Below are 13,591 nucleotides of genomic sequence, written 5' to 3' on the forward strand. Positions count from 1 at the left end.
ACATAGGCAGACAGCAGTCACCAGATCAATTTTATAAAAGTAGGATAGATGATTTGAGTTTGAACGGATGGTGTTTTTGGCTTGTGGGAACATCAAAACGAAAAAGTAAATCGGTCCCGGGTCCAGGACTTACCTGATATAAGGGTAATAGCATTGACTATCATAGTCAATGGTAATAGCTTATTCCCTGTATATGGATGAAAATAAAAAAGCTAAAAATTAAATATATTTTTATGCTCCTGACATAACAGTCAGGCAGGACGAATAAGGCAATAGGACTGGTAGAAAGAATAGTTTGACCATGTTTTACATTTCACTGATCTTGGTTTTATTTGGCTCAGGATAGGAAAACTGCAAACAGACCAAATTAATTTAACAAAATTTTTAAACATACATGAGTCCAAGATGTACAGTGAAATAAATAACTGGAGTAGAAATGGAATGCCAAATTTTCTGAAACCCTGATCATCAAGAACTTTACTTCAAAGAAGACATCAATTTTGGTGAGATTACTCCAATAGACATTTTCCCCTTTGGAAGCCATTAAAACTTTTTTTAGGCCCAACCTTTGGACATTTGTACTCAAATTCAAAGTCAAGAACTAATAGAAGCTTAACTTATTCAAAACTATTATTAATTCAACCAATCTATAATTCGAACATACTTTATATTTTAAAACAAAATTTAATTAGGCTTATATCACAAGATTAAATTCAAATGCCGCTCGATCACCCAACCTGAGATTAAGATCCTTACAGTAAATTATAACATTGAACCTAAATAATTAAAACCATTGTAATAGGCCTAGCCTAAAGTTTTAAAGTAAATTCATCTCCCACTGTTTGTACAATTTATTGTGAACCCCCTTTCTTTTCTTTACTATCAGTTTTGTATTATAATTAATAAATTTAAGTTTCGAAATTGTACATGGAGTTTCCATTGTAGACCTAAGTTAAAGGTTGATTACAGATGAAACAAATAAATTGTAAAATATTTATCAAAAGATATCCATAAACAAGCGAACTACAACAGTTTTCTTTTTCTCCTGTACAATAACCGGATAATATTTAATGTACAGTTTTTTAGTCTCTGTAACCAACTTCAACATTGGGATGGAAGGTTTAGTTCTATAGAATCAAAAGGTTCTGCTTTAGTTGTAAATTGTTCTCTATCACAGTTTTTAGAAACATCGGTTCTAGTACTTCAGATAATCGAAGAGCACCTTTACGAAACACTTTCTCACTAAGTTGCCCCATTGGCACACTATGATGATCTCTTGGAGAACCTCAACTTGATTGGTTTGACAGAAGCGGTCACTATACTGTTAGGAGTTATCTCCAAGGGTATGGGAGTTTCTGGTGTAATGCTCAACTCATAGTTAGATATTATTGTACTCAATCCAGCCTTCACCTGCATCTTGCCAAATCTCATACCTGTAAAACAAGTTCTAATTAAAAAACTAACTCCTAGTATCATTATCATAAATCCACACACCAAGAAGCAAATTTGAAGCTGAATATCAGTGAAAAGTGGCTGTAGAATGGAGTGTGACGTGTAGCTTTTTTATCTGACTAAGATCAGTCAATTCTTTAACCAGGGCCATTTATTATAAGCTGATATTCGACCAAGGACAGCTGGGCCCAAGGCCACACTAGAAAAACATACCATGCTACAGCACGGGCAGCGCAACACTACGTCACAGCGGTGGATAGGTGTACTAAAGTTGCCAGAGTTAACAGCCAGCTTATTTACCTAAAACATATGGAATATGATAGTGAATCTATCCACAAGTGTGACGTCATGGATCCTGCAGCCTATCCTGTTTTTCTAGTGGGGCCTTGCTGGACCCGGAGTAGTTCCGAGTTTTGAACAACAAAATCCATGTTTTGCTGGTGGTACTAATATAAAGTCAAGCTTAAACATTTACGGCTGATGACTATGGATGAATTTGCAGTTATCTTTCTGCCGTGTCTGGGGGAGACGGATCAATCAGACCATGATATTAGTGACAGCGCAACTTTAAATATTTTTGTAAATATATATATATATACTATAAGCCTAGAGTTAGTGGTAAGAAGATAAATAAAGAAGACCCCCTGAAGATGTCACACAAGCTGACAAAATTTATAGGGTGACACAAACATCTTATCTATTCAAGAACTACAGACAACAACAACATAGATAATCTTATATTAAAATTTGTTTTCAACTTCTATGAATCAGAGAGAAATGTTTTTTGAAAGTTGTGACTGATACCAAGTAAACATCTCATCCCACTGTAAATTTTGAAGCTCGTTTTTGTGTCTAGTTTATGTTGGGGACACTGATCGTTAATAGGGTTGACAAAATTTTGTTTCTATTGTTTTACGGTTAATTTCAAGATTTTTGTGCTTTACTGATTGGTTAAATCCATATATAAATCCCAAAGTACCGATGAACTTTTGAGAAAACTCGTGGACCTTCAATCTGAGAAAAGTCACACCCCATAAACCTTATTTAAAATGTTCTTCATGACGAGAAACCTTGCACAAAACTATCCATTATTTCATAAATTGCCCTTAAATGTCGCAATTCTTTTCTATAGGGAACTTTCCATATACCTTTTGTAAAAAATACCTCAGCTGTTCTTATTTGTTTGTTATGCTTTCAATTTATTACCTTATTAAAATCAGGTGTAATTATTTGTTTGTATTACTGTATTCTGTTTTGTTCATTTCAGCTTCTTAACCAAATCAATAGTTTTATTAATACTTATAAAGTCAAACGGGTTGAGGCCTGTGGGTAACAGCATAGACAAATAGAATGGATAACAGCTAGTTTAATTAACTAGGAGACGAGTTATTTTTTATGATTAGATCATTTTATTTGGTTTAACGAGGTTTTAAATTACTGAAATAACAAGAAACAAATTATAAACAAAACACGTCTACAGCAGTGGACCGTACAGAACAATAAATCTGTATACACGCAGCTGATCCCAACGATGTAAATAACTACTGTTATTTAACTACGATAACTATGCTAACTACGATTTATATAACTGAGTTGTTTATATCGTTGGCTGATCCACAATGAGAAATCCACTAAGGGCCGAAGTATGTTTTAGGTTTTATCCATGCTGATACATTGAGCATTGTTTAGAAAGTTGCAGCTATCAATTGAAAACAGAATAAAATTAAAACAGTACTAAAACCTCATCAACTGCAAGACAAAAATAGAACAGAAACGTTGTGTCAAGGTCAACATGTTTCTGTTCCTTCCTTGCAAGCTGAAGTACCCCAACCCAGATAATCACTATAATAACAGCCTACCAAGGTCATGGCCATTGTACTAACATCCTGATTTTGTACAAGCAAAATCCAACCAATTTTTAAATACATCTTACTCATCTACTGCTATAAGAATGAATAAAAAAATCTGAGAAATATTTTTAATAATAATCTGATTATGTTAAGTCAAAATTGTCAATCTATGTAACATATTTCTGCTTATATTTTGCACCCTGTAAATAATTAAATGGTGAATATACGTAAAAAAAACATTAGGTGTAAAACTAATTAAGAGGTTATACAATTATTTTTTTAAGTGTTAATTAATTAATTAATTCTCTTACTCACCAATACACACTCGTGGACCTTCGCCAAAAGGTAGGAAGGAGTAATTGTGTCTACTTCTGATATTTACTTCACTAAATCTTTCTGGGTCGAATTTGAATGGTTCTGGGTAAATATCTGGGTCATGATGAATAGCATAGCTTGGAATTACAACTTTTACATTGAGATCCAGAGTTACGTTTTTGTCTGGTATTTTATACGGCTCAGTGCACTTGCGGATCAAAGCTGGAACTGATGCATACATACGCAATGTTTCTGAAACAGATTTTAAATTTTTAATTGATTCCTTTTTAAATTGATTTCACGCTTAAGTATTATGGTAAAGAATGATCAAATCTCTTTTGTTTTAGTTGCCAATATATTGTTTTGGAATCAAAGAAGAAATATAAAAAAAATATTATAGTGTTATTTTGAATCTTTGTAGAAAGAACAAATGAGCTTATTGCTTGACAGATATATTTTACATCAGAAATAGTACTATTTTCGTAATGCTAAATGCACAATAAAACAATGGGAAAATATCTAATTTATTGTTTATGGTCCGGAGCAGGAAAGTTTTGTCTTCTAATCAATATTTCAGTGGTTTTGCTGATTTCCAAATATTTTAAGTGGTTAAAAACTACAGTGTTATTCAAAATATATTCATCTTTTTTACTGGAATTATTCATAAAATCTACCTCTTGCGTAAAAAGATATGATCCATTAATCCAAGTAGATAAAATTGTTATGACAATATAACCGACTTATTCACAATAATTGTAAGCATGAATAAAAAAAAACAATTTTGGGCATGAATAACGAGATCCAGAATCTGTATCTTACCATTTAGCACTTGCTCCATGTAGTTCATCTCCTGGATTGCTTGGTAGGTAATTTTTCCGTCATTATTCTCCAGAACTTCGTCAATTTCCCGTCTCAACTTCTCCTGCAAGTCTGGATTGCGTGCAAGCTCGTACAACACGAACGTGGTTGTAGAAGAAGCTGTTTCAAACCCAGCAGCAAAGAACACAAATGCTTGAGCAGCCATTTCTTTCAGTGTTAATGCTAAAACAAAATATTTGTCCTGTGATATTGCATTTGAGGAAGGGTTCAATAAGTTAGCTTTGAATCAAGATATTTTATGAAGTAGAACAAGTTTTCAATAGATCATCTGAATCCTTCACTCAGTTACTCAATACTTTGTCATTAAAAGGATTGGAAAATACATAACAGGGTGCGATAGGGTAGATGAAGGTGAATGAATGAGGTGAAAACAGTTGACTTTTATATAAAAAAATGCAGGGGAATTTTAAATTTACACTTTCTTGTGAATATTCTCCTTTACCATTAAGCACATAAAAACACTTCAATACACGTAATTATTTGTTTCTAAAGCTCTACAAAATGGTTTGGAAAGAAATTGCAAAATTTTGTGATTTAAGGTCAAAAATGGGAATACCCAATTTTTACCTCATAAATCCCCATTCCCATAGTCCGATCATGCTAATTTGTGAACTTGTTTGAATAAACATATAGTTAACCAGTTGGTACCAAATTTAAACAAAATTTAATCATTTTTGCTCAAGTTATTGTGCTAACGGACACAGAGTAAAAAGGACACAATGTAGTTACAACCTTGTCAACCCAAAATAATAAATTAGTAAAAATAAAAGAGTTCTGAGCCTTGTCAAATTAAATAGTAAGCTGTTTAGCATCTGCTATTTTGTGATAAAAGTAAGTTTTGTTTATAGATCTCAGTAAAAGGAATTTATTTCTAAAAATATCTCAATTTCTTAAAAAATGTTAAAGCCTTGTCATTCCAAGGTAAAAAATGTTAAAGCCTTGTCATTCCAAGGTAGTTATTTTAATAGACAACAGCGATATGAATATGAATTTCAACGGTCTCTGAAGTCCTCAAAATGAAAAAGTAAATCGGTCCCAGGTCCAGGTCTTACCATGAGTACGTTTATAGCCTACTAGAGTACCTGTTGCTCGATTTCGAGCGATTGCGAAGTATTACAGGCGTTATTTTAAAACGAATAACAGTCATAATTTCCGATGACTTTAAAAGAGTTGACTCAAAGATTATGGAAATACTCACGATATAGGCCTACATAACAGTTCGATATAACCAACATTTATTTCATGTAAATATCTTATCATTTTTCAAAAGCTGATCTTGTTTTTTAGTGTTTTCTACAAAAGTTTCCCACTCATAGCCGCATTAGGTTGTCCATAATAACAATTATAAATTCAAAAAAAAGCAACATTATTTCTATTTCTTCAACTTGGTGGTGTTCTGTGATTGTTCTATGTTTCCATAGTTTGCAAATCGGCTCTGTCATTGATTGCTGAAGAAATGCAGCACAGTGTTAATTTAGTTTTCTATTTAGTATATCAAATTGTCCAAGCTTTATCGCTTTTTTCCATTGTAATATTTACGCCAACGAAAATTCAAATAGTAAATATTTCATTTCAATAAAGTCAGTAAATGTTTGTAGCACACGTTTTCCTTAACTAAAATATAGTAACAGCAATTTTTTGCTGATCATAATTTAAACAAATATGTTCTTCACAAGCATAACATGGGAACTTTAAAAGCTACTGGGGCAGATCCCAAGGGACTTTTTCGAAAATATAAGGTCAGTTTGCACACACCTAGACGAACATTTTGGTATATAATACAGTAGATTCCCTCTTAACCGGACTCCTCGGGACCGAGGCCAGTCCGGATAACGGTTTTTCTGAACCGACGTCCCCAAAAACTCGTTAAAACGGACCGATTAAATGCATACTGTATAAAGTATTTGACTTAAATTTTGGAGAGCATTGTATTTAGACACGTAATCACTGGTCCCAAATCTTTCCCACGAGAACAGTCGTTTCAGTACCGCCCACTTCCTGCCGATCTAGTCCGGTTAAACCGATGTGCTGATAAAAATTGTCCGGTTAAAGAGATGTAATTTCCGCCGAGTGTAGTCCGATTAAACCGATGTCCGGTTAAAAGGTGTCCGGATAAGAGGGAGTCTACTGTATGTGGGGTTAAATCTTAAAACAAAAAAGCACAAATTTTCATGTAGCGTGTTAATAATATAGAAGATTCCTTATATGGTAAATTGGCTAGAAATGGAAAATTCAAGAGTACAGTTCTTACCATTTTCCTTAAATCCATGATTCTTGTTTTGAGCGTGAGAGTCATCATCCAAAGAAGCATTGTTCTTTACTTTGATCAGAAGATCCATAAAGTCATTTCTGCTCACATTGTTTTCTTCTCTGTATTTTACTGTTGTTTCAGTTAACTTTAAAAGAAAATCCTTTACTCGATCGTCCGTCAAAGACATACCAAACACATTTGCTGTAACCGGAAATGTCGACATGAAAAATCGTTTGACATTTTTCCATTTTGACTGCCTGAATATCAATTGACTTATATCAAAAATGTCAGCATTAGAATCTTGCAAAGTGTTTACATCCAAACCAAAAGCGCAAGTGGAAATTATATCAAGGGTAAAACGACTTGTTAAATCCTTGACATCGATTGTTTCATCATTCAAAGCCAACGGTTCCAGATGTTTCTTAAGTTGCTCGGAGCATTTCTCTATCAGCGTAAACATCTGTTTCATCCTTCCAGAGGTAAACGTCGGGGTCAACTTCGTTCTCATTTCTTTCCACTCTTTTCCCTCCATGGCAAATAAATGATTGGCGAGGAAATCATGGGAAGACTTAGGAGGTAACGGACGGTCCATGAAGTGATAAAAGTCCTTTGTCAGGATTTGTTTCACAATGTCTAGATCAGTTACGATTAAAGTCGGCTTTCGAACTTCATATATTCCGCCATACTTATTCTTCTTGAACTTCTTGTAGAATGTCTCGTAAAATGCACCCAAATGTTTTCTTGCTAGTACAAGATCTTGCCCGTTGCCGAAGGGGAAGGTAGGTTCTTCATGTGGAATACCTTTCTGCTTCCAATAGTTGTAGTTCCTAGTGATGTAGGAATATAAGAGACCTGCTATTGTGGCGATGATCAACGTGGCTTGTATCAAAACACCCTCTAGCGCCCACTCCATTCTGCAAACACATGATATTTTATTAAATAAAAATATTTGTTTCTGTTAAATAACTAAATACTATTTCTTTGTTGACTATTGGTAGAAGTACATTTATAGAAGTCCTAGTCCCATGTTAGAGCCGGAGCTAGTTTGAGTTGAAATAAATGATGTTGCTGCAAGTTGTTCAACTATATTCATTACACTGTAGCACAATTGACTAAAGAGGAGAGCTGAATAAAGGGATACTGGGGAATGAAAGAAAACTGGATACCAAAACTTCCCCTAGGTTTTAGTAATTGTTAACCACAAAAACATGCTTGTATCCTGCCGGTAATTCTTGTATACTCTTCCTCTCAAATGAAATGACAAACAAATTATTCAAGTAATCCAACTCTTATGTTTGAGAAAAAGTTATTTATTTTATTTTATGCACTCCACACTTGGTAAAAGTGAATTAAGAGGACCCATGCTGCTCCGCAGTGTTGAAATAAATATCATATCTGAGAAATAATCAAATTTATGTTTTTTGGTCGAGTAATACAGTAGATAAATATATGCCGATGCTTGATGTGAAATCTGTGCATGCACATATTCAATTTGGGACCTCAATCATGAAAATCGGTCGGGTAGAAGAGCCAAACAAACTCGGAAAAGAAAAACAAATTTAACTCCCATAAGAAATACACGGGGAGCAAATTTCCTTTACCTATAAGCCAAGTGGGACTGTAGATAAATATACACCAATGCTCGATGTGAAATCTGTGTGTGCATACCTTCAATTTGAGAACCCAATCATGAAAATCGGTCTGGTAGAAGAGCCAAACGAACTTTTAAATTATATATAAGATAGTCAACTGGAATGACAAGCTTATAGAACTATTTGTCAGAAAAGCTGGTTATTTGTTTGTTTCCCATCCATTCTATATACAATAGCAATCAAAACTAATTCTTTAATAATTTAACTACTATCAGAATTCCTTTAACGTGGAACTTTAACCAAAGAAAATTACCATGTTACAGCATTATTTTTAAATGTAGTTTTTTGTCATTTGCCTATTGGGTCTGATGATGATTGGAGTATCCAATTGAAATCGATCACCACTTTCCATCTTCTATATGTAATTTACGTCTTGTGAGTGAACAATATAACTGTAAATATATGTTTGAAGTGTTGTTAGACGTATTCAGGGTGATTTTCCTAAAGTGTTACAATAGGTAACCTTTCAGGCATTTATTTTACAGAGAACTTTAAATGAACAACTTCCCTTCTTTTTATTTTCTCCCCTATACCATAGTATATGGAGAAAGTATTGTTATCGTCAAAATTTTCGAGTTTGAGTTCATAGTGGATATATCGTTTCGGGTCCCCCTGGACCCAAAAAAGTGATTTTCGAAGTGATGTCTGTGTGTCTGGATGTGTACAGACCTAGGGACTACACCTGTGATCCGATTTCAATGAAATTTTGTGTGTAGGTTCTAATCCATGGTATCTCCAGGCGGTTTTTTTTTTCATTTTTTAGAAATTTGTATTTTTAATGTTGATTTTCCCATAAAACCCATAAAATAACGGAAAAATCGGATTTTCTCAAAAATTGCCCGAACGATTTTGATAAACAACAAAATGGTACGACTCCCATTTCTGTAAAAATTACTTTTCAAAAGTTATTGTAAATTATGTTATTTTCCCAAAAAACAACAAAAAATAGGGTTTTAGAAAAAAGCCGGTTTTGATTTAACTTAGTATGTTGTGTCCCTTAAAATTTTAAATGTTTTTTCATTTTTTTGAAATTTTGATTTTTAATGGGGATTTTCCCATAAAATAACGGAAAAATCGGATTTTTTGGAGAAAAGCTGGTTTTGATCAAAATTAATATGTTATGGTCCTTATAATTCTAAAAAAAAAAATAGTACAACACCCCATTGCTGTAAGAATTACGGTTCAAAAGCTATTGCAACTTTTATGATTTTTAACGATAAAATATCATACTCTCACCGCTTACCCATGATAAACGTTGTTGACAAGCTTATGGGAGAAAGTATGTGTCAGATTGCTGATACCGTTTATTTAGTGACATTTTACAAAATGCTATATAAAATTTAAAATTTTGGAAAATGGCGGACAACCACCACTTTTTATGATATTTTTGGATTCCACGTACAATTTTAAGACATTTTTACTCCTGTAATTTATTTGATAAACCTAACCGTTTTGGATTTGCAGCCATTATAAGCTACACATAACCATGGATATTGTATTACTGTTTACAACAACTAATCAGTAAAGCTTGCCATTAAAGAAGAAGATAACCAGCTGATAGAAGAATAATAATCAGCTGATCGATAATTGTTTATTTTCTATTTGAATTATTAACCATTTAGTATTCAATTTACTATTGTCGAAATTCATTTTTAATTTAAATACAAGGAAATTATTAATTATTTACTATAACCATAATACCATAAACAATAGTTCAATATGGTTCAATTAATACATAATTTTGAATTCTAAATAGCATCTTGTAAAATGACACAAAAAAAGAAGGGAAGTTGTTAATTTTAAGTTCTCTTTAAAATAAACTCCTAACAAATGACCTATTTAAACCACTTTTCATCAATCACCCTGTGTGTATGTACTTTTAATAACACATTGTAGGCTACAACTCTTATCAAGAAGTTATTTAGGACCCAATCAACTTTTATTAAAAAGAAACCTCACCTTAGACCTTTAAAAGCCCTTAGGACTTAGGACAGACACCAAGGTCAATGTTAAGGTGGAAATTGTACTTTGGAGTGCACCCCAATAGCATGTACTTCTAACAGGCAGGAGTGGGTGGTCATGGAAAAAACGCTGGACATGCAGTACCCACACACACTCTCCTTTTTATATATTTAGATTTTAATTTTTTTTCTACCAAAGTCTTTGAAGGAATATTAAACACTAGTAACGTAATATACTATTTTTTAAATCTCTATTTCTTCTACTTGAGGACGTTCTATGACTTTCCTATGTTTCCATGGTTAACAAATCGGTTCTTGCAATGATTGCTCAAGAAATACAGTACCCTGTCAATTCATTTTTCTTATTTGATAAAATATATCAAATTGCCCAGGCTTTCTCGATTTTTTACATTGTGGCCCTACATAGGAATGAATAGTAAATATTTAATTTCAACAAAATCAATAATTGTACCCATGTTGAATTGAAAAATAAATAATAGCAATTAAATTATACAGCTGATCAAAATGTAAACAATTATGTTCTCCATAAGGGTAACATGGGAACTTTCAAAGCCACTGAGGCAGAGCCCACGGGACTTTTTCAAAAATGTAAGGCCAGTTTGCAAATCTACGCGACACGCTCTTTCTAATGAGACATCAATGGATAAAATCGCTTAAGAAATGGCGGAAGAGTTTAACCGACAAAGTTTCATGCAGCGTATTAATTATATAGATTATAATTTACATCAATAAATGTAAACAAATATCATACAACAACAACACATTTCGACCGTAAAATCTGTAATGCATAAGTTATTAAACATTCGGGCACAGTGAAAAATAATAATTAATCGTAAAAAACCCATTAAATCAACATTCATCCATTGCAAACAAATAATGTTCTACTTGTATATAAATGACCTCACCTGGGAGACAGCTGGCTGAGACTGTTGTCAGATCAGACCAGGACTGTCTGGTGTAATTCAGCTGTTATTATCCCTTCCAAAATGCTCAGCAATTGCTGAGTCACTGTTCAGAGACTTGTAATTTGTGGTTTAGTCTTACAATCCAGGCCAATCCTTGTAATAGTGACTTGCAGATTTTCAACTGAAAAATTATTCTCAAACCAACAATTTAGAGTGCAGAATGAAAAAGAGAGTCAATTTTTTGCATATCTTCAGGTAAATCTTATTATATCCAAATCATTTGTGAAAATGTTTACTTTTTATGTTATTTTTATCTTTATATTTCAAATTTTCAATTATTATAATTTTTTCCTTTTGATATGGCATGTTTTGATACCAATTACATTTATAAACGTTACAATTTTTGTAACAACACATTAACTCATATATGTGCGTTAACACATGCATTAACGCAAAATAGTACTGACCAATCATCATCACAGACTTGATTATTTTTAAATGCCATTATATTGTAGATACTGAGTTTTGTAACATTGCCAAAGGAAGTAAAATAGGAGAAGGTAAGAAAAATTAAAATGGGATTATGGCGGTATCTTGTTAATCATTAATTGGAATCCTTATAGTCTATGAACATAAGGGAAAAAAGGACTTCACATGGACAAAATTAGACCACGATCGAAACCAACTGGAATGTGTTTGGCACATGTCCGAGAACATTTTCTGAGAATACCCAAGTTTTCCCACTTGGGCAACGTCTGCCATCTTGGAAAATGGCAGGAAAAGTATACAATAATATGAGCCTTTACTTTTTTATTGTGTAAAACCCGTACCATATAGAGAGGTAGAATACGTTTTGGATTATTCCCCATAAGAGTTTCTACCTAACTACACCAAAAAGCCATATTGAGTTTGTAACTGTCAAAAATCGCATTCGAAACTGATATTTTGTAAAAAAAAACATGAGGTATTTTCCTATTTTCGCAATTAATATTCAAAGTATGATTTTTTACATCAGTAAAGATTTGTGGCGGTTTAAATTGCAAATCCAACGCATATAGTACAGTACAGTATAATACTTTTGGCCAAAAACTAAGACTGCCATATGCTTTTAACTATGCTGTTTTTATTTAATATATCGCCAATGCAATGAAACCTGAAACCATCACACTACGAGTTTCTCTATCAGTTCGTAGCCTACTAAAAAAGTGTATATTACCATTGACTATTGAATATTACCCAATAAATTGAAAGACATTAGGAACTCAGGGCGGAACGGCATGCTTATTGTTTACATTACCATACACAGTGTAAGGTGTACATAATAAATATGATTTAAAGGTAGAAAACGAAACCTTATTTTATTTTGTACAAAATAGTAACATTATTAAAGGTTAAATTTAAGGTTTTGATATATCTTTAATTCTGAAAAGTATTCATTTACATGATTACATCACAATATTAAATTCACCAACATGAAAGCAATTCAAAATTCATATCTTCATCTTTTTCACGACGGAAAACCCGCTTCAACTGCTTCTGACATTGATTCTTCATCTCATTTCACGTTTCATTTTCATATTTTGATTTTGAAATATTGACATTTTTAACAAAAAAGTTGCAATATTTCATAAATAAAAACGGATTGAGGCATTTAGTTTAGCTTAAAAAAGTAGTTTGAAATTATGGGTCACAACACCCCCTTCATATTTAAAATAATTTATCACATTTCTAAATGGCGGATCCAAGATGGCGGCCGGAAAAAATACATCAGTCATAATCATGTGAAAATAGGTTGACAATTACTGGTAGTGTATACTTATCTTTATCTAACACTATTTTGAGATTATGGTCTTAGTTTGTACATGCACAATGTTAAAATGGGTTAAAAATAAAGTTTTAGAAAGCCCTCATAACTTTGGAATAGATCAAGATTTTTAAAAAGTGTTTGCGGCATTGTAATCAGGGTAAAATTCTAGTCCGAAATAATGGGTCACAACCCCACCTTTACATTTGAGAAAAATATTTTGCATCCGAAATGGCGGATCCAAGAGGGCGGCCGGAAATGACCACCTTGTCAAAATTAAGTACTTACTACCCAACAATGTTTGGAAGTGGTCTGGGATTGATATTAAAAAAAAATGGAGAAAAAAGATCGGGGGGACAAATAAAACTCACCCTATATATTAATACGCAAGCAGTTTTCTTTTCACAGTCATAACTCGATAACGGCTGGACGGATTCTAACGTTTGAGGTGTCAAATTAAAGATATTTTCATGTAGATGTGCAAATACGTAAATAATATTA

The 13,591-nt window shown here is 32.9% G+C and overlaps 1 protein-coding gene across 1 annotated transcript; it reads right to left on the minus strand.

Annotated features, from left to right (window-relative positions):
* Window positions 1-331: 331 nt before the first annotated feature.
* Window positions 332-11,366, minus strand: LOC128986126 (probable cytochrome P450 6a14). The gene is made up of 5 exons (XM_054406280.1): window positions 11,287-11,366; window positions 6,748-7,661; window positions 4,437-4,658; window positions 3,618-3,869; window positions 332-1,433 (listed from the first exon to the last, which is right to left on the minus strand). The coding sequence occupies exons 2-5, from the start codon at window positions 7,658-7,660 to the stop codon at window positions 1,264-1,266; spliced, it is 1,557 nt and encodes a 518-aa protein (XP_054262255.1). The 5' UTR covers window position 7,661; window positions 11,287-11,366; the 3' UTR covers window positions 332-1,263.
* Between the last annotated feature and the right edge of the window lie 2,225 nt (window positions 11,367-13,591).

This window comes from Macrosteles quadrilineatus, unplaced genomic scaffold (genome assembly GCF_028750875.1).
Source record: "Macrosteles quadrilineatus isolate MER2022 unplaced genomic scaffold, UCM_ALF_1.0 Scaffold_2__2_contigs__length_208266976, whole genome shotgun sequence".
NCBI classification, from domain to species: Eukaryota; Metazoa; Arthropoda; class Insecta; order Hemiptera; family Cicadellidae; genus Macrosteles; species Macrosteles quadrilineatus.